Source organism: Leptonychotes weddellii, chromosome 14 (genome assembly GCF_054177405.1).
Source record: "Leptonychotes weddellii isolate Sample4059 chromosome 14, ASM5417740v2, whole genome shotgun sequence".
NCBI classification, from domain to species: domain Eukaryota; kingdom Metazoa; phylum Chordata; class Mammalia; order Carnivora; family Phocidae; genus Leptonychotes; species Leptonychotes weddellii.
In genome coordinates, this window is record NC_138382.1 from 70,327,079 (window position 1) to 70,347,953 (window position 20,875).

The 20,875-nt window shown below is 40.1% G+C and overlaps 1 protein-coding gene across 12 annotated transcripts in view; it reads right to left on the reverse strand.

The window, feature by feature from the left end:
• DENND1A (DENN domain containing 1A) overlaps positions 1–20,875 on the reverse strand; it is a 489,873-nt gene that overhangs the window by 321,691 nt on the left and 147,307 nt on the right. For 11 of the 12 annotated variants that reach the window (XM_081803556.1, XM_081803552.1, XM_081803550.1 and 8 more), the window contains one exon: positions 11,072–11,191. In XM_081803556.1, coding sequence (XP_081659682.1) covers positions 11,072–11,191 — 120 coding nt within the window. Of the gene's footprint in view, positions 1–11,071; positions 11,195–20,875 lie in introns of those variants that run through there. The other variant, XM_081803555.1, reaches the window with a different exon arrangement.

Consider the following 20,875-nt stretch of genomic DNA (forward strand, 5'->3'; position numbering starts at 1 on the left):
GAAGCAGACTCCCCGCCGAGCAGGGAGCGTGATGTGGGACTCGATCCCGGGACTCCGGGATCATGACCTGAGCCGAAGGCAGTCGCTTAACCAACTGAGCCACCCAGGCGCCCTCATCTAATTTTTCATAAACATTTGACGTGATGAAGTAATTCTGATAGGTACTTAGGAATAAGATGTGGTTCTTGCCCTTAATTTCTTCTTTTTTTTTTTTTTAAGATTATTTATTTATTTATTTGACAGAGAGAGACACAGCGAGAGAGGGAACACAAGCAGGGGGAGTGGGAGAGGGAGAAGCAGGCTTCCCGCCGAGCAGGGAGCCCGATGCGGGGCTCGATCCCAGGACCCTGGGATCATGACCTGAGCCGAAGGCAGACACTTAATGACTGAGCCACCCAGGCGCCCGGGCAATGCCACTTTAGAAAGCAATTTGGCATTATCCAATAAAATCGAAGAGAAACATATCCTATGACATAGCTATTCAACTCCTAGGTTTATATACCAAAAAACCTAGTGCCTGTGTACACCAGGCTACCTGTTCAAAAGTGTTCATAAAAACCATGAACTAGCAGCAGCCCAAATGGCCACCTACAGTTGAATGCTTCGACAGATTATAGTATAGTCATATGATGTGGAATGCTAGAGAGCAAAGAAAAAAAACAACTCTAAGCAACGGTATGGTTGAATCTCAAGTGTTCAGCAAAAGAAATAAGACTTAATTCCAAATTGTGTAATTCAGTTCATACAGCGTTCAAAACCAGAGAAAGCTATACCACATTATTTAGGGATACATACATAGGTGACAAAGATTATCTGGGTGTAAGAAATTTCTTAAGTGGTGATTACATAGGTATTTGTTATATAATTATTACTGTGTACTTACGTTTGCATATGTGCGCACATATACATAAATATTTATATATTTATGTATATATAAGTTGTGGGGAGGGGTGGGGGGGTGGTGTTGAACTCCGTGCACTTTTCTATTTGCAGATTTTATTTCACAATTTGGAAAAGGCAGGCGCAGGGTTGTAATTAAACATTTACATAGCAGATACAATAATCAAAGAACTTTATCAAGTCTTCACTGTTTTAATTAATCTTCACCACAATATTCTGAATTAGCATCATCATCAATCCACCACTGAAGTAACTGAGACAAAGATAAATGATCAATAAGTGAAAACATTTTTATCATAAAGGCAATTTTTAAGATTTTTTTTATTATAAAAATCAAATATAGCACAAGTATTCTTTCTATTACAAGACAAGTACTGAATCTGAGGAAAGGGTGAGTTCAGGGAGGAACTCCACTATATGAAAGTTAACTATCTCTTCAAATAAAAAAGATCTAGAATTATAATCTCTGGGGAATTTTAATGAAAAGTAAAAAAAAAAGATATAAAAACAAGTACTGTCTCCAGTGGTCAGAAAACATTGGTTATCTTTAATGAGAATGATCAACATTTAGTATATTTTCATATACTAATAAAAAAGAAAAAAGTACTAACTAAAAATTTCTCTAAAACTGGTATCCAGAATTAGACATTTTTTAACAGAGGTGACCATAAAAATTCTAAAAGATGCAAATATACTTCCTTAAGTCTTTTGGCTTGGAATTGTTTTTGTTTGCAGTGGCTTTTTGTTTCTTAGTCCCCCAAAGACTTCTTGCTTTCCTATGGGACTAAAACTAAAAAAAAAAAGGAAACCAGTCATTAAGAGCTCAGACAAAAAAAGTATAGGGCACTAAATTTCACCCAACTTCATTTTCCACCACACTTGTAAGTTTTTTTTCTTAATACTAAGTTTTTAGAGTCAAGGATTTTTTGCTGCATTTTGGGCTCATTAATACACATAAAGAGCTAGTTAAAATACCGGACTGAATAAATGAACAATGGGACAATTAACCCCACATACAAAGCTCCACCCACTTTACTTCAAAGGCATTTGAAATAGAATGGATTAGAAACCATAAATGATGCCTCTCAGAATTAATTTTATAATAAATATTGCTTTATGTTATAGATAAGGGATTAAAAATCTCCACAGTGGCAGCCTAACACCTGTGAACTGAGTTAAAGGCAACTGCCCTTGGTTGTGCTGAAGATTACTGGTAGTTTCCTATCCCATGAATAAGAAATAAAAACCTACTCAATTTCCACTGCATACTGTAAGACAGAATTTAATTTTACCTACAATGTTTAAAAAGTCCGTACATTTCTACATAAAGTTTTAAGGTATGTGTAATTTGTTCTCATTCAGAATGTAATTATTCAAAACTCAAAATTTATATTGCTATCTAACTTTAAAAATATTCCCTCTATGCCACATTACTGTTTTTGCCATGCACAACACAACTCATATTGATGAAAAAAATTAAAGATGTAAATGTACAAAGTGAAATGTGGAGAGGAAAAGTAAACTAAGTACTTTATTTACCACTTGATTTAATGGAGACTTTTGATACTATTTCCATATTTTATGTTCATTGTTTTCAGAAGTTAATAACTATTTCTCCTTGTCAAGAATTTGGTAGTAAGTTCACGCGTTAAGATAAAAAGTAGTTGACAGGTTTTGTTTTTTTGTGGGGTTTTTGTTTTGTTTTGTTAACAAAATTACCAAAGTAATTAGCCAAATGACAAAGTCACTACAACAAATGCATTTTTTAAAAGAACCTAAGTCTTAGCAAAAAATACTTTCTCAGATTTTCCTAAGAGCTTTCTTCTCTTATAAATCAACCTCACACAAAGTACACAGTCAAAAACATTCTCAGGAAAGGAATATTTAATGATATGCAAAGATGCTTACACTATACTAAGTGAAAAGACTAGATACAAAACTATACAGCACGATCCCATTCAAGGAAGAAAACTCCTCTAGTCACTATTAAAGTCGTGGCATGTTATAAATCGCTTCTCTTTTCTCAAGTTTTCTAAATTCCTCTAACAAGAAAGTATATCTTCATAATCACATAAAATGACATCCTAAAAATAAGTGGCTCATAATTGATTATGAGAATTCTAGGATCTTCCAACGTTAGATGGCATAATGATTTTTCTGTTTGACATGATGTAAAGAGGTACACAATTACCTCAGTCTCCTGGAGCTTCTCCATGAGGGACAAATGCTAGGCTTCCCACTGCTTCTAAACTGATCACTGGAAGGGCCAGACAACCTAAATTCAGACTCCTCTTTGTATTCACAAATCTAACTTGCTCTTAAAATAAGAGTGCAGCTTAGATCCAAAGGGCAATTTTAGGTGTGAAGCATATTGAGTTATTTTCCTTTCTACCTCCTGCCCAGTGAAAAGCAAAGATAAGGCTCAAATAAATGCCTTCTGCTTGTTGTTGCTGTTATAAGAAAGTGGTTTGCTTGGGGGGGGGGGGGGTGTCCAAAAAATTTGCTGACACTCAAACTCCACTAAAAAGCATCAACTGGCTTCTCCTGCAGAATGTTTTCCATTTCCCAAAAAAGGTTCTTCATGGGGAATTCTTAAGACTCTTTCAGAAAGCAGACTCAGTTTTACTGGTTTTCCATTCAAACATACTTTGCTTCAGATTTAAACAGAACTGATCATTTTCTTTATAATCATACGGTTGGATAGTTCACACAGACTTCAATGATGCTGGCCTTGATGTTAATTGGAGGTTACTGAGCCTAGAAAAACCTTAGATCCAGGTGGCCTTGGCCTTATTCTCCTGAGCTGGAAGAATCATTGCCATATCCTGGACAAACTCTGGACTGGGGGGTCAAAAAGACCGCTATTAACCAGCTAAATAATTTGGGACAAGAATCTCTTTTTAGATCTCAATTTCATGATTTATAAAATGAGGGTGGGCTGTAGTGTATTATTTCTAAGAACTCTTTTTGACAGCTCACCTCTGAAATCATTGTGCAGTGGCAAACTACCCATCAAGCTTCCTTTTACTAAATACATACAGAGAGATGAAAAAACTTTTGAAACTCGTAATGGCTGCTTTGGTGGCAAAAAAATAAAATCTGAGTTTTGAATCAGGGTCAAAAGTAAGTTACTAGAAATATGCCCAAAGCTATTGAGAGCATGAGCTTCGGCTTGGATTTGGGGTTCCAAACCAAATTCCCTCACTTACTCCTGGTGAGATCTTAGGCAAGTCACTGTATCTCCCTCAGTCTCAACCCCGACTTCTCTATAATGGAGATAATTTCATAAGGTTGCAATAAGAATAAATGAGAATTATGTAAGCCCCCTGGTATATCAAATAAATGCTAACAAATGATCATTCCCCCCCTCCTTTCCAAATCCTCTGTAGTGAGTTGTCCTGACTTAGTCTACCCATCTATAAAATGCTATAACAACATTAACCATCAGCAGTAATTGCTAGAGGTAGCAATGAGTGGTATATGGCGGAGGGCGGTGGGGGGGGGTGGGGGGGCCTGCAAAAGAACCAAAGTGCGCTTTTTGAGTTCCTAGGGTGGTTTCACTTGTTGCTCTATAGTAAGCTTCATGGGCATTAAGACAAGGAAATTGTCTAAATGCTCTGCTTTTAAAACAGGTCAAGAAAATATCATGGTCTCTTGTCATCTCCAACTCATTCAGTCTCAAAATGAAGAATTTCTTTTAGCCAAAGTCTTGAAGTTTCAAATACCCATAATGCTGGGCTCAAGTTGCTTGAGGGAAGGCTGAGCTAGGCTGGTGTCCTTTGAAAAGGACCAGGAGGAGAAAAGAAGCCTCCTTCCATGGAGACAGCCCTGAGGCGGGTTGCTGCTACAGAGGACACACCTGTCTTTCCAACTGACCAGCTTCCCAGCCCTCAAACAGCAGGCCGCTAGGAGAAAAAGGTCAGTTTCATTTATTTCCCTTTCTTCTCTTCAAAGGTGATTTTTCAGAAACTGTACAGCTTGTTACTATTGTTGAGTTGTGGCTCCCCAGAGGATTATACGTTTCTAAGCATGAAGGCATCTGTGTGGCAATAAAACATGCAACATTCCCCAACCAGTACATTTTTTTTAATTAAGGAAAAAAAGTTATCACCTCCCACAAACTGATGTGATGAGCACACTTCCCATGCAAGCCTTTCAAAATACTGAAGATCTCAGGAAGGGTCCTAGGGCTACTAAACCAGAGCCTCCACAGGACCCAACCCATGGGTTCAGCTGCTGACAGATCCACAATGGGGGGAATTATAATCTGTCAGAGCAATTGGGCCTTCTCCCAGCTGACCATTCAGAAGACAACACTGTACCCACCCTACATTTACGGGAGGAATTAAGAAGAAATCAAACAGCTCCAGAGAGATGGAAATATTCGAAAAGCAGAGGAAAGTCTTCTGTTAAATAGTATGAAAGATCCAGGTTTTCCAAATGGTATTTAAGGTATTGGGGAAGAAAGGCTGATTTCTCCCAGAGGGGCCCCAGCTTTGATGCCCAAACTGCCCTCAAACATCAGGCTGTGCAGTTTTGTATAGCAGGGTACCCTCAGGCGAGACAACCATAAATAGCTTAAAACAAGAATAGGAGATTCCATCTGTTTCTGGAATATTTCAGCAGCACCTGCTTTTAAGGTAAAAATCTGGGAGCTGTCCCCACAGCCTTCCTTCCCAACTCCCTTCCCCATCCCCCATATACTTATTTTAAACCAAAGCAGCTAACACACAATCCATCCAAAAGGGCTTCTGCCACTGCACCTGCCTAAGGAAAGAGCCCTTTGATTTTTCTCCTGAACTGTATGTGTTGTTTTAAAAATACTGGAACAGTTAGAGAAACCAAAGTTCTTAAAACCAGACTCTTTTATTACTTCTAGCTTCTTTTTTCCCTCTGTGAAAACTGAGCTTTTCTGTGTTTATAGAAATGAGTACCACGCGGATAAAAAAGGACGCAATAGTTGTGTCTGCCATTAAGTCAGAAAGTGTTCCAGAAGGAAGATGGTTATCACTTAACACAATTAATGTCGAAACACAAGCCCATATGCCAACTTGCATGGAAAGGAGGACAAGAATTCCCCAACAAGGTCCCAGGAACATATTCCATTGTTATAGTTAAAACAACAATGACAACAAACAAACCTAAAGTTGAGGCTTGAAAATTCCAATCTACATCAGAGTGCTACCCCCAGAGTGATGTGCAGCATCCCTCTAACAACAGCCAGAAAATCCCAACCATGTGCAGATAGCAATTTCAGGTACAAAAAGCCATTTTCCCTTTGGTCCACAAACATCAATGTTTCTAATGCCTGCCCTATCATCTGATGATGCTCCATTTGGTATGGGAAAATCCAAATTCTTGCTCATGTCCCACAAGGGCTTTCCCAACCTAGCCCCAAGACATTATGGCATCATCTCCTGCCACCGCCCTCACATCAGTGTTCCATCTTGCTGTACCCTTCATTTCTCTGGGCCTTAACATGCCAGCTTTCACTGCCTACAAAGTTCTTCTCCAATTCTCCTCCAGGCAAGCCCCCAGTGATTCTTTAAGACCCAGTTTAACTGGAAACCATCAGCAACACTTTCCCTAGTTCTTCAAGCCAGAGATGGGCACTGCCTAATCGATGACCCCAAAGAAACTTGCACATACATATTTTTTTAAAATAGCACTCATCACAGCCTATTTTACTTGTTTACATAGGCCCATCCCAAAGATTGCGTGGCTCCTAAGACCGTAAGGATAGCCGAAGTGAAATAGGAGGTGGGTATCAAAATCAGAGGTGACCCGGGAATGGTGCATCCAGAAGCACATTAAATTTTAAATTTGATAAAGGACCAAAAGTACATATTCTTTTCAGTTTATAACACCAAGTTTAAAAAGTTCAGGTCATCAAAATCTTAAACGAACAGGATTCTCATAGGGGAAGCTGGGATGAGACCATCTTTTTTGCTCATCTTTGGGTAAATAAAGGCCAAAGACCAAATATTACACATTGCTCATTCCTGGTATATACTAGGTACTAAGATACCTACAAATTGAATAACAATTTAAATGTTAAACTAAAAAAAATCTTAGATATTGTCTTGATGAAACAAGTTATTTCTTCCCAAAATGTATAACAGGTTCTGAACAGTTTTATATGGGTATAATGACAGTTACTCAAACTTTCTCAAGACTTAAATAAGATTCCTATACATAAAGGAGAAAATTGTAGAACATAATTATTTTTAAAGTTCCCTAATAAAGAGTAAAGAAATTTAATTATTGTGTGCCATATCTCCCATAATCCACCCCCACAAACAACACAGTTATGGCTTTGAACTCTTAGGCTCTTTCTATTCCTCCAAAACCAAAGTTGGCTATAAATAACATATTCATTACAGTTTTAGCCTTAATGGAACATGTGTCATTTGGACAAATCAGAAGCCGTGAAAAAATTATGGTTCCAGGTCATTTTATGCTATCTGAAAGATTTCAGAGGTAAATACGTATACCACACATCAGACTCAGCTGGTGCTACCCGAAAATGCTACTGCTCTCTCTCACATTCCTGCGTTTATAATGAAGAAGGACTTACCCATAACTATTGTTCTCCTAGCTGTGCTTTTAATCCAGTATTGACTACGATCCAGCAAACAGGTAAATAATATTATGGCAAATCTCAAGGAAAAGTGAAACACTTTAATAGAAAGAACTAGTCAACTGTGGGAAGAAATAATGCATTTGACTTTACATACCATGGTATTTCTGTTAATGAGACTTGTTTATACTCTAGCACAACTACATTTCTGTCAAAGTCAGCTGGTAATAGAATTTAAACCAACTTTTAAAAAATGTTTAAACACAGGGCTTATTGATCAGGAATTCTTTCCTTCATAAAACAAGTATTACTAAGTGCCTACTAGGCATAGCCATCCCTCACTACACTTTGGGTGTATCTGTGATCAAAACAGATCCCAGGCTTCATGGAGCTTACATTCTATGGGGAAGGAACAGACCATGCGTCTTACAATGAACCCAATAACTTGTACTGACTGCATAAAGGATGTCTAAGAACCTTTCATTGTGAAATGAAGTTTAAGTTTTCTAATACTGATGTCCTAGTCCTTTATGGACACAATGCCTGTCACTCAACAACTAGATCTCCCTGGTGAAATTCAAAGATACACCTCTTACAACGAACAGAAATAAGTTTAGGAATATGAACCACATCTCTCTACAAATAACTGTATTTCACATTTTCTCTTGAACTAGTGTCCCACAAGGCCTGTCCTATCTCTCAGAGAACAGTGTCCTGTTCTTCCATTCAAATGGAATACATCTCCCTGTCTCTGAAAGCCACGCACACAACATCTTGGCCAAGCACTGCACTAAATGCTGGAGATACAAAGTTGTGTAAGACACAGTCTTTACCCTTAAAGAGTTAACTTCAGAGTAATAGGAGGAAGAGGTAAAAGGAAGCTCAAGGTTTATGAGTGTGTAACTGAAGTATGCAGAGCATGCTGGGTGCACCCAGAGGAGAGGATGATTACCTCTGCCTGCAGAACGCTGCTCTGGGTGGATGGATAAATGTGTGAAGGCAGAAAGGTCCAGTAACTTATATGGGCCAGGAAGCATAGGAGCCTGAGAGAGCAGTCAGAGAGGAAGTGATCCCAAGAAGCTAAATCCTGGAACAGGGGAGGCTGTGTCTGCACAGACACCAACACTGGAAGTTACGCCTCTCATGGGAAGAAATGGAAAGCAAAAGTGCAGGTGGCTTATGAGCGGACAAGTTGGAGTACTGGGCACACTGAGAACAGTGACTGGACCTCAAGGCACTGGTTAACTAATGGGAAAGCATCTGAAAAAAAAGCAAAGAGACCAAGCATCTCCAAAAGGCAAGGAGACCAACAGTGCTAAGAGAACCCAGACCCAAATTGCACCTGCGTTCTCCCAGCAGACCTCGCCAGTGAACATGCTGCCAACTAGTCACCCAAGGTTAAGAGCAGACCCTTCCATTCATATGCCAGTCTCAGTTCAGCAGTGTTCCCAACCAAGCCACAGGGGAAGTGCCACTGTGTGTACCTTCCACATGCGCACAAGCTGGATGAGATAAAGGGAGTTCCCTCCCCCATCCATGTTGAATACCCATGAAACACATGTCCCAGAATTCATCTGGACTCTATTTTTAACCACAGTCATTATCCTCTGGAACTAGAATATCCACAGTAAGGAGACACTATGCCATGCAATTGTCCTACACATTATATACAGCATTCTGCAGCATAATCATCCATCCCCCCAGTTAGTCTTAGGAACTCCTCAAGGGCAGGGACTAGCTAATAGTAGGCACTCAATTAAGGGCTGACAAACAAATGAATGAATTAACCCACCCATTTTTTCCCATAGTTCCAAACTAGTATAACGGATAGAAAACATACCAATTGTTGCGATTTTTCATTCTAAATGATGGCGGCATGAAGCCTAATCAGCTAGCTTTTTGTAAGCATGACACCCATGACCCTACATATAGACACACAAAGTCAAATACTAGAATCAGAGGAGAGCAATTTTTAAATTTAACTTTTTAAAAAAACAGTTTTCCAGTCTCAGAAATTTGCTGAGTGAATGAGTGTGTCGGTTCAGAGTCCCACCCCACCCCCCAAACATGTACATCGCAGCTTTGAAAGAAACACTGTAAACCAAAATATTCTGAAACAAACAAACAAATGAACAAAAACCTTTCTGCAAAACTTCAAGAACTTGTCTTAAACCCTCATCTCCTCTAAATGACTATATAAATACGCGGTGCCCTGGCCAAGGCTGAAACAGAACATTAGGCAAAAACGGAAGAGAAAATTTTGTTTAAAAAGAGGAAAAAAAAAAATCCCACACTGTTGAACCAAAAAGTAAATACTCATTTACAGCAGACTCTGCTACTCCAGGTGGGTAAGGCTTGGGCCAGGCTACTGAGGCAAGCCTGAGACCAGCTTCACGCATTTAATCTCGAGCATCCGGGTTGTACCTCCTCCCTGTGGTCTCTCCAGCAGTTGCCCTCTAGAGCCCGAACTATAGATGTTAAGCTTGGTGAAGAAGAGAGCTGACTTTGCTGATTAATAATAATAATAATATTTGTGTAGAGAAATGCAAACGTAGTAGTCCAGACTGACAGTTACTGAGCAAAGGCACTTCAAAAGTCAGCCCCTCTCTCTCCTACAGTATGAGTGTGTGTGTGTGTGTGTTTGGGGGGCTGGGGTGGGAGGTCTCGCCATGGTGAGGAGAAGAAGAAAGTGCAAAAACTAATGTACCAGAGAACCACTCTTTCTGGAATTCATAGAGTCTGGCCTTTTATCCCTGGGCGCAAGCCCAAGACTGGGGACACGGGTTTTGTCAGGGGCGCCTCCCCGCTGTCCTGCCCTGGGTTGCTCCACATGAGCAGAGAGAGACAGGAGGCAGGCCCCTCTGACACCTACTTAACCGAGGCAGATGGAGAGGAGAAGTGTGTGGGATGCCTTTACTTCCCCCTGAGGAGGCGCCCAGCAGGAGCCCACAGAGCCAGCAGCTCCAAAATCGGATTTCCACACATCCCCCCACCCCAGAACACACCTTGCCCCTCTGGCAGGAGGAAACGGAGCATTAAGCAAGTGCGGCTCTGGTGTCTGAAGGGGCTTTAGAAGACCTAAAGAAAGAAGCCTTCTTCCAGGATTCTGTACTTTTTCCAAACCTCTAGAGAAGTAGCCAAGTTGGGAAACAGTTCCTCCCTCACTGACCCAAAGAGGGCAAGGGTGTTACTTTGAGGAGGACACAATCAGTGTCTGCAAGACGTCCTGAGCTACAGACACATACTTTATTAATAATCTTACATACACAAAATGTCCAAGGGAAAGCCTAACAGGCTAGTTTCTGACAGCTCCAGATAACAGCAGGAGGAACTGAAGCCATGCTGACTCCACAGAAGCAATGATCCCTTTCCCACCCAAGGGATGTGATGCAAATAAATAAAGACAATTATCTGCAGAACTTAAAGTGCAAGAACAACACTGTGAAGTCCTTCTCCCCAAGTGCAGTGACTTGTGGGAAACAGATAGGAAAAATAAAAAGAACAGCTGGAAAATTTAATTGCAGGGGAACAACGCAAAGGCTGACACTGTTTCACAGAACTAGCCAATAGCCAATAGCCACTATCCCTTACCTTAAGATACAGAAGCAGCTCTTCGCTCCTGAAGATAAGCGGCAGAATCCGAATCTCTGTTTGCTGTCAATGTCAGTGAGCACGAACGTGAAGTTCTGGCCAACTTGGCTAACTGTGAGGCTGCAGCAAAGACAGAACAAAGGGGGAAAAATGAATGTGCACTAAGTTTCTTGATAAAGTATCTAATCATGACAAGTCATTGAACCTGTAACACTTCCTTTCTCAGTGGAACTCTTTATAAATGAACTCAAAATTTACACCCTTCAAGGGAACAGACTGCGAGCTAGTAAAACAAAAAAACAAAAAAACCCAGCAAGCAGCCCATTCTAGTGACCACCTCACTACCAAAGTAGCTACCAAACCTTCCACTTACTGAGTTCAGGCAGGTAGCCCTGTTAATCATCTCATCAAATCCTGAAAGGTGCATCCTATTAACCTCATTTTATAGATAGTGACCACCTCATCACCTCATTGGAGCTACCATGCATGCCTTCCATTTATGGAGTTCAGGCAGGTATAGCCCTGTTAATCATCCCACCAAATACTGAAAGGAGGATTCTATTAACCTCATTTTATAGATGAGGAAATAGCCTAGAAGCAGCATTGCCTAAGGTGCCAGCCAGTGAGCTGCAAAGAGCTGTGTTTTAAACCCAGGTCTTTATGATGCCAAAGCCTGCTCTGTCAGCTTGCTGTTAACGACGCTCCCCTGACCATTCCCCTGGCTGGCAAAACCAGTAATGGCAACAGAATTTAAGTGTCCCCCGGGTGCCAGGCATCAAGTTAGAAACTTGATATATAGCATCTCACTTACTCATATCAACCCTGGAATTTAGACGCTGTTCCCATTTTACAGAAAAGGAAACAGAAGGACTGAACAGATAGGTAACTGAATCATGTTCACAGAGCTTCTAAGGGGAGTTGCTGAATTCAAGAGAGCAAGGTTAGCCGCTACTTTCCTACATTCCTGTATCTTTCAGAATTTTTGAGTTTATGAGGGACATATATTTTACAGACAGAAATACAATGCGAGGTGCTAAGAAATGGAAACAGGCTTTAAAGAAATAAAGGCGAAAAAAAAAGCTAAAAATTCCCACATCAACGCAAAATTCAGTACACCACACATAAAGTGACAGAAAATAGGAAATATGTTTCAAACGATTAAAAAGCATATTGCTAATCAGATTAATCTAGAAACTCTTTTTTGCAGTTGCAAAATGTTTTAAAGACCACTCTCTAAAATCAGTTTACAAAAAAAAAAAAAATCACTTTACCACTTAGCTTGGATTCCTTTTTAAAACCTTAAATATTTCAAATCCTAATACATAAATTTATGCTAACATAATATTCTGGAATTTGACATTGAATTATTCAAAGGAACTCATTAACCTATATTGTATTTTACATGCATTGTATTTTACAAAATACACTCAAATTGACAAAATATTCAAATCAGTGCTCTCACCTATCATTTACTTTATAAGTTGCCAGCAGAAATGAAAATCATTCACCAGGCCTTTTCCAAAGGCAGGCTTATTGAGTCTTTGGATAGGATATGAATTAGTTTTTCAAATATGGATAGCCTTCCTTTCTAAAACTCCTTTATACAAACCACATAATCAAATGAAAATTAAGGAGACTTTCAAGGTATCCCAGCACAAAAAAGGTCAAAGGAAACTACCTGGTCATGTTTAAGGAAACAATTCCATCCCCTAGAGAGTGGTTAGAGAGTACAAGAAAATAATTCCGAAAGAAAAGAAAGTGTTCCACTCTCCTTTTTTAACTAGGAAGGTGAGCGAAAACAAGGTGGCAATTTAAAAGCAGTGTGGTAATAAAACAGGTGTAAGTAATGCTATCCCTCCACCTTACACAAGCCAGAAGAAGGAACACATTTCTATAAAAGTTATAGAGCTGTCCAGGGGACACCAAACTCTACCTTCTTACGGCTGTTATGTTTTATCAATAAAGCTTGGATACTGTGTTACTATGGTGATTTAATACTATGTTTTAAAGGGGGATTATATGATTAATTTTAACAAGGTTGAGAACTGAAGATGTGTGAGAAACAGGATTCTAGCTCACATAATTAAAGTGATTGGGGAGAAAAGTGGGCCTCACTGCGGGAGGAGAAAAACTTGAATTATTAAAATATTAAAAGCAACAGGTCACGATGATGCTAAGTTACAAATAGGTCATGCTTTTATGAAATACTATTATGTGATCATACAAAATATGACTGTTCATTATTTTAACTCAGAGTGTGATTTCCCTTCTAGAATTTTTAAAATGAAACATCCTAGAAGGAAAGGGTTTTGATAGGACTGAATGAAAACACCCAGGATCTCTAGGAAAAGGACACAGAATGAACACAACTCGTTTGTGAATTGAGTATCATTAATTTCCCCATTATCTTTTCACTACCATTAAAAATGCTGAAAATGCTTTTAGCGACATCCTAGGCTCAAAGAAAGATTCATTACTCATTTACTTGGTTCATATCCCAACTCAATCACTTGCTCACTGGGCCTTCATTTAGCAAGTTACTTAACCTTTAAGCACCTCAGTCTCTTTACCTGCAATAACAATGAGAAACTACCACCCAACCCAAAGGAGGTTTTGGGAATAAGTGAGATAAGCATTTACTATAAAGGTCAGTCCATAATAAAAACAATTAATAAAAGAGATGCAAGCTGTTAAGTTACCATCTAAAGGAAAACAAAAATTCATATTAAAATCAAGCATTTGCTCAGACTCTTCCCGACTAACTCATTTTTGTAATCCTTATGAGTAGAGAAAGGAAGTTTGCCTTTCTCTCTTCTCTGTTGCATCTTTTCAGTAAAGGACAGTCCTCCGGGTGACCAAGTAAGCTGCTCATACTCTCAGTAAAGGGAACATGATTCTTTTGGGCGGGGGTGGGGAATCACAGCTTAGGAGAGAGCACTTGTTATTCTCAGTTGATTCACCTTTTTAATTCCTAATAGGGTGAAGTACAAGCCATTTAAACAAACAAACAAACAAAGGAGGCCCCAAACCATCAAACTCTGAAATCTTTTCTCCTTGGACAATTTTCAATCAACTACAAGTCAGGCAAGGGCAGTCAGAGGTTAACTTGAAGGCGTCTGAACCTCCAAGGAATCTGTCATTCCCTCTCTGCTTGCTGCCGTGCTCTGGGACAGTGTTCATGCTTCCTCCACAAAAATGACTTTGGGGAAGGGTCTGCTTTGTTAAAGGCTACAGTCTTAATGCTTACCTCCAGTATTAGAATCCATAACTTTTTAACAGGAATCAGAGATTTCACGATGATTAAAACTGAGAGGAACTGCAGAAAACATCTCGCTTTAAGATGGGAAAACTGAGGCACAGGGATGTTTTTGGTTTTGTTTTTTTCAAAGTATCAGGACTAACACAAAATTCCAAGCCCAATTCCAGTTCAAAGTCCTCTCCATTTTACCAGGCTACACTAAACACAAGGAAACCCTTCCCTCACCTGCAGCTTGCAACTCTGTTAAAGGAACTCAAGTCTGTGAGGAATCCAGATAACTGTCTTACCAAACACACCACTTCCCACTAAGCAAGAGAAACCAAATTTGCCCAGGAGACCAGGGCCAAGACCACCCTTAGCTGTGCTTCCAAGGCCTAGATGAATATGGAAAACAAGGGAGAAAAGCAACAAATATTCAAACCAGACTTTAACATTCATGCTGACTTGCCTGTGAGCCATTTAAGGCTCCTCCGGCAGCATTTTGCTTAATCTCGAAGTTACTTCAGATTGAGTGTATAAATTGCATGAAGCATGTCAACAGACAGTGTGATTCCAATCTTCCAGTGAGAGATGGGATTATCCATATTAGCCTTTTAGTTGAGTTGTCCACCTTGTAAACCGAGCAACTACTACACTGGGCACCAGAACAAGTATTGGCCAGCCATCCTGCTATGGAGATTTCCTGCACGTGGGAGAGGAATAATAAACAAGTGTACCACACAGCATACGGCTGCATGTACCAGTGTTTTATGAAACCAAAGCAAGAACAAAGATAGAAGCAAATGGAAGAGAAGGCAAGGCCCTACTCAGATAACAAGGTTCGAGACAGCTTTTCAAAGGTGACAATGATTCTCACCCTGAAGGATGAGGTGGAGTAACCCCTTCAGAAGCAGGGCCTGGGTGTTTCAGGCAGAGGAAAGGGCTAGGGAAAGAGTCTCAGGCTGGAAAGAGCTAGGCATGTTCAAGGAACTCAATGGACACCAGTGCAGTTAACATACAGGAGCTAAAGGGAAAGTGGCATGATATGAAGTTGCTAGATAAAGCACAGAAAGCCTCACAGGTCATGGCAAAGATTTAGGATTTTTTTTGTAAAGGTGATGGAAAGCCACTGAATGGTTTTCATCAAGAGAAAAACAGTCTAGTGTACAAGGGTAAATGTTATGTGGAGAACAGTTTGGAAGAAGTACATGCAAAGAAAGTAATCAGGAAGCTAGTGTACGAGTCCAGGTGAGACTGGAGGCCTAACTCATGTAGAGAGAGTGAAAATGGATCTGGGTGGACAGTTCCAAGTTATAGCTAGCTGGTGTAAATGACAGGCTTGCAGATGTACTGAGAGTAAAAAGACAGCAAATTACCATTTTATGATAGAAAAGACAAGTTTGGGGGGAGATCTAAGAGTTCCATTCAGGATATGTTAAGTCTGAGAAACCTTAAAATAGAAATGTCAAGTACATGTTGAACATACTACTTAGGAAATCAGAGGAAAAAGTTTGGCCTGGAGCTATAAATTGAAGTCATCTACACACAGACGTATTTAATGCCATGGTAAAGAACAAGGTCACTTACGGAGAGCATTCAGAGAAACAAAAGAGGATCCAGGATGAGGTTACAGAAGCACCCATTTAGAGAATGCAGGGAGAAAAGACCATCAAAGGAAAAATGGAGAACAAGCAGGAGGGACTGGACAACTGTACCCATGAATCACGATGAGAGAGAAAAAATGTTTAGTGAACTGAGCAGTATCGAGGTTGCAGATAACCTTGATTAAGAAAAGCTCTAGTTGAATGACAGAAGCAGAAGACAGACTGGAGAGGGCTGTGGGATAAACTGAAGTGTGCAGCTAACTCTTCCAAGAAGAGACAATGAGGCAGTCCTTGAATGGGAATGACGAGGAGAGGTAGTTTTCAGGCTGCTGGAGATGATTCAACAGAGGCAGAGATTCATGATGCAGGAGAGAGAAGAAACAGGTCTTTAGATTCGAATCCCAGATAGGCTACTCATTAGCTCTGTGAGCACAAGCAAGTTACTGTGCCTCTCTGAGCCTCACCTACAAAATGAAAATAATACTTTGCAGAGTGGTTTTGAGAATTATAAATAATGTATACAAAGTAGCATATAATGGATACAAGGTGAAAATTACTGTTCTGAAATTATAAAATTCGAGAGATGGAACTCGAACATTCTGTCATCCTCAATTTAGTATAGCTTACTAACAATTACGTGTTGAGCACTAGTGCAGGGCACCCCTAAGAGCTGCTTTTCCTTTCCATCTGTGCATACAGGACATCAGGGAGGAATCAAGTTTTATCAAACTACCACATCTCAACCTTGAGTTACATGAGCCTCAAAGCTTCCTTCCATAAACCTTTCATCTGCCTAGGACTCAAGTTTCTCACATTCCAAGCTCAAAGATCCAACTGGCAAGAATGACATTGACCCAAAATGTCTGGGGACCAAGAGTAGGTCACACACTGCCAGATACAGGGCAATGCCTATCTACTCAAGAAACTCACCAGAGAATTCTGAGAGATCTCTTCACTCCCTCATCTACATGAGCCTGACAAAGAGAAAATGAATCCTAACTAGGAAACCAAAAGTAGCAAAACCAGAAGGAACAGGAGAGATCGAATCCAATCCCCTCATTTTACCCATGAAGAAACTAAGGCCCTTAGGGGAGACATCACTTGCCTCACAGCAAGGAGCAAGTCAATGGCAGAACAAAAACAAAGACCTGGTCCTCCAGCTTGCTACTCCCAATGTTCTCTCCACCAAGGCCTAAGTGCTTCATTGTTATCAAATGCTGTAGAAAATGATCACGGGGTGCAGCTTAACTCATGGGACCAAACCAAAGGACTAAACCAAGGATGAAACACAAGGGATGAAAGTGGGCCAAAGGAATTCAGTTTTGCAAAGCAGAGCAGGATGAACGTGTAGACGTGGAACAAGAGCAAAGGTCTGGGCAGATAACAGACAAGCACACTAATCACGCACTTGAGTTTCATTTTCTGCGTAGGTTTCTTCTTCAGTTATCAGAATTTGCTACTTTTCTATAATTAATATACATTGCTTTTGAAAGAAATTTTGAGAGTTGCCTGGGTGGCTCAGTCGGTTAAGCATCTGCCTTCAGCTCAGGTCATGATCTCAGGGTCCTGGAATCAAGCCCGCATCTGGCTCCCTGCTCAGCGGGGAGCCTGTTTCTCTCTCTCCCTCTGCTCCGCGCCCCCACTCGTGCACGCTCTCGCTCTCTCTCAAATAAATAAGATCTTTTTTAAAAAGAGAAATTTGGAAGTTTTTTTGGTTACTTTAGTTATAGTCTAATGGATCTAATGGAGGCGGTATGACCAAGTAGAAAAAGGAAGGTGGAACTGGAAGTCAGATTAATGGGGGCTCCAAAAGCAGCTCTACCACTTACTAGGAGTGGGACCTTGGGCAAGTTACTGAACCTCTCTGAGTCTGTTTCCCCATATATGGCATTACGGTAGTGGTAAGTTGCAAATGTGTAAATTTTTAGAGCGGGAGGAGAACACAGCACAGCGCCTGGCACATAACGGACATAATAAAACGGTAAATGGCGTGTGAATCACATCTGCATCTGTGGTTACAACCTAAATCACTAAACTACCCCTTCCTTTGACCCTTAAAAGATTATGTCATTTCATTTTGTGCTCATGTCATCTGTGCGTACTGGGATACAGGATGATTTACAGAGCAACTAAATGATAGCCGACTCACTGGGTTCCGAAAGAGGATAAGCACAAAGCTGGGGAGGAAGAGCTTTTCCATTCTCCAGTGAGTCTCAAGTGCTCTGACGGAAGCAGGCTGCCAGCTACCAAGTGCAAGCGAGTAGCACCACCGTACAAAATGGGATACAAATCTTTTTTCTTTTCTTTTTTCTTTTTTTTTTAAGAAACAGCTTTCATCAATAAGGATAAGTTTTTGAGAGTGATAACAGGGATCTCTCAGCACTGTCATTTCAAGACTCCTCTCCACCAAGAGCTTCAAGGACAACATAAGGTAGAAATAACTCTGCACTAGGGACACCTGGGTGGCTCAGTCGGTTAAGTGTCTGCCTTCAGCTCAGGTCATGATCCCGGGGTCCTGGGATCAAGTCCAGCATCAGGCTCCTTGCTCATTGGGGAGCCTGATTCTCCCTCTGCCTGCCACTCCCCCTGCTTGTGCGTGTGCGTGCACGCTCTCTCTCTCTCTCTGACAAATAAATCAGGAAGGAAGGAAGGAAGGGAGGGAGGCAGGAAGGAAGGATTGATTGATTCTGCACTGGGAATAAGAGTATGTGTTTCTTTCCCAGCTCTGTTATTACTTAGTTGTGACCATAAGCAAATCATTTCACCTCTACAAATCTTGGTTTCCCTTCTGTAAAATGGGACATTTGAACCAGATGAATTTCGTCTTATTTGCACACATTTTCAAGGCCTCCTGTAGCCAGAGTCCAAGCTATCACGGTACATGTCACCCTCTCCCCAGCAGGCTCCATCTGCTTGGGCTGAACAATCTCTAGGCTCACTCATGGTTTCTCCTCTGCTTTGCTCTTCAGCACATATGGGGTGTTAGGCTCTCCCTTCCACTTACCCACTTCTTATGGTCCTTGCAGACTCAACACAAGTCTCCCCCACTGTGAAAGTTTTCTCTGACCATCTCAGTCTTCCCTAACCTCACTGTCCTTTTGGAGAGATACTGTTTAACGTGTACTTATAATACTTCCTGAACTAGACTGAGAAACACATGGAGGACAGAACTCCAAGTCTAATACCATTTCCATAACACCCAACATAATGCTACACATTTGGAACCTTCCTTTGCTCTTTTGTAAAAGAGCTACCACCATCATCTATCTTTTAGAGTTGCAGGGAAAAACAAATGAAGTACTAATGTGAAAATGGCCAGCACACTGACTAGAATCAATTAGGAACTCAAATATAAATTTCCTTCTTTCTGCTCTATTTGGTGACTCATCTTCCCACAAGATGTTCTACAGAAAAATGTATTCATTCATTTGGGGGATGGACATCTACGTTGTGCTAGCAACCTAAGGGGATCTAGGGCAAATTCTAATTTCTCTGCAGCTTAGATTTTTTTCAAATGAAGATAACAGTACCTGGTCTCATCTCTTAGGATAGGAGGATAAAATGAGGTGATACATGAGAAAGCACTTTCTTTTGAAGAGCTACTGGCATTATTATGTTTCATAAGTCCTAGTTTCAGAAAGAAAAATCTTAAAACAACAAAAGAGACAGTAAGATGTCAATGTTAACGGGTGATTTGATGATGTCTGTGAAAATCCCACTCTTGATATAGACTAGAAATGTCAGAAAGTTGTACATACTGTTCCTTGGGGTAGAAAAGCAAAGATACTGAAAAGATTAGGAAGCTTTCTTTTTTGAACGTAATCACCTAGGGCATTACTCATCTCCCATGCTGACATATTTTTTAAGGCAAACAATATCAAAAATACATCTGGGGGGCTCTGTGGGCCTCAGAGTCTGGGCATAGCCATTTGACCGTGCTAACTGCAAAGTAATAAAAAAAAAATAGTAACATTAAAACCTTTGTGTTTATTGTAAGTAAACGTCATTATTATTATCTCTTCTACATGAAACTCTGCAAAGGTTAGAAGTGGGGAAGAGAAGAGAAAAAATATAGTCCTCAAAGTGGAGTTTGGGTTTTTTTTTGGTATCAATAAAAGTTACCGACACCTATAGGGTGGGAATATAACGAAATGTAAGAAAGAACCACTGTACAAGGCAAGGATTAAAATAGATCCATAAATGGACATTTCTGTTCCCAAATCATTTCGTGAAAAAATATGAGAAACATGATTAGGGGAGGGTGATCTAGAGAGAAGTGTTTTTAGAAGAAAAATATTCTTCTAACAACAACAAAAATGCATCAGGCCACTGGTGACAAAAAAGATTTTAGAATTATTTAGGGACTCTGCCTTTTGTCCATTTAAGAATGTAATCACCCAGACAGGTAAATAGAGCAGTGTGGTTGGTATGAGAGGAAGAGAGGGGTGTGTGTGTGTTGGGGTGGATTTAATCTCATTGTGCATTTCTTTCAATATTAGTTTACAAAGTTAATTAAGGAATACCTATCCAAAACAGATCACCACTCTTACAAGAAGTCATGTAAAAATGTATTTTTGTTTTTCTTTGTTAGATACCTAACCACATTTAAAAAACATTTCAGCTTTATTAATTTATATAAATATGCCCTTGCCATAATTTGTAATACATTTTATAAGTGACTGGAGGAAATTTCATGCATCGCTAATTCATACATATAAATGTGAAGTTTGCATTAAACGTCTCTACACAAAACCCTACTTCCTTGCTATTTTTAGAAGGAACAGGATAAAGAAGAGACAAGAGGACTCTCATTACAAAGACTGACCCTCTTAAAATTAAGGCTATTCTGTTTTGAGCATCAACCCGTTAACTACTAAAACAACCCTGGTACCAGGATTTAAAAAGGCACAAGTCTGGAAATACTACAATGGTTGATTGGCTTAAAAATAACATGTTAGAACC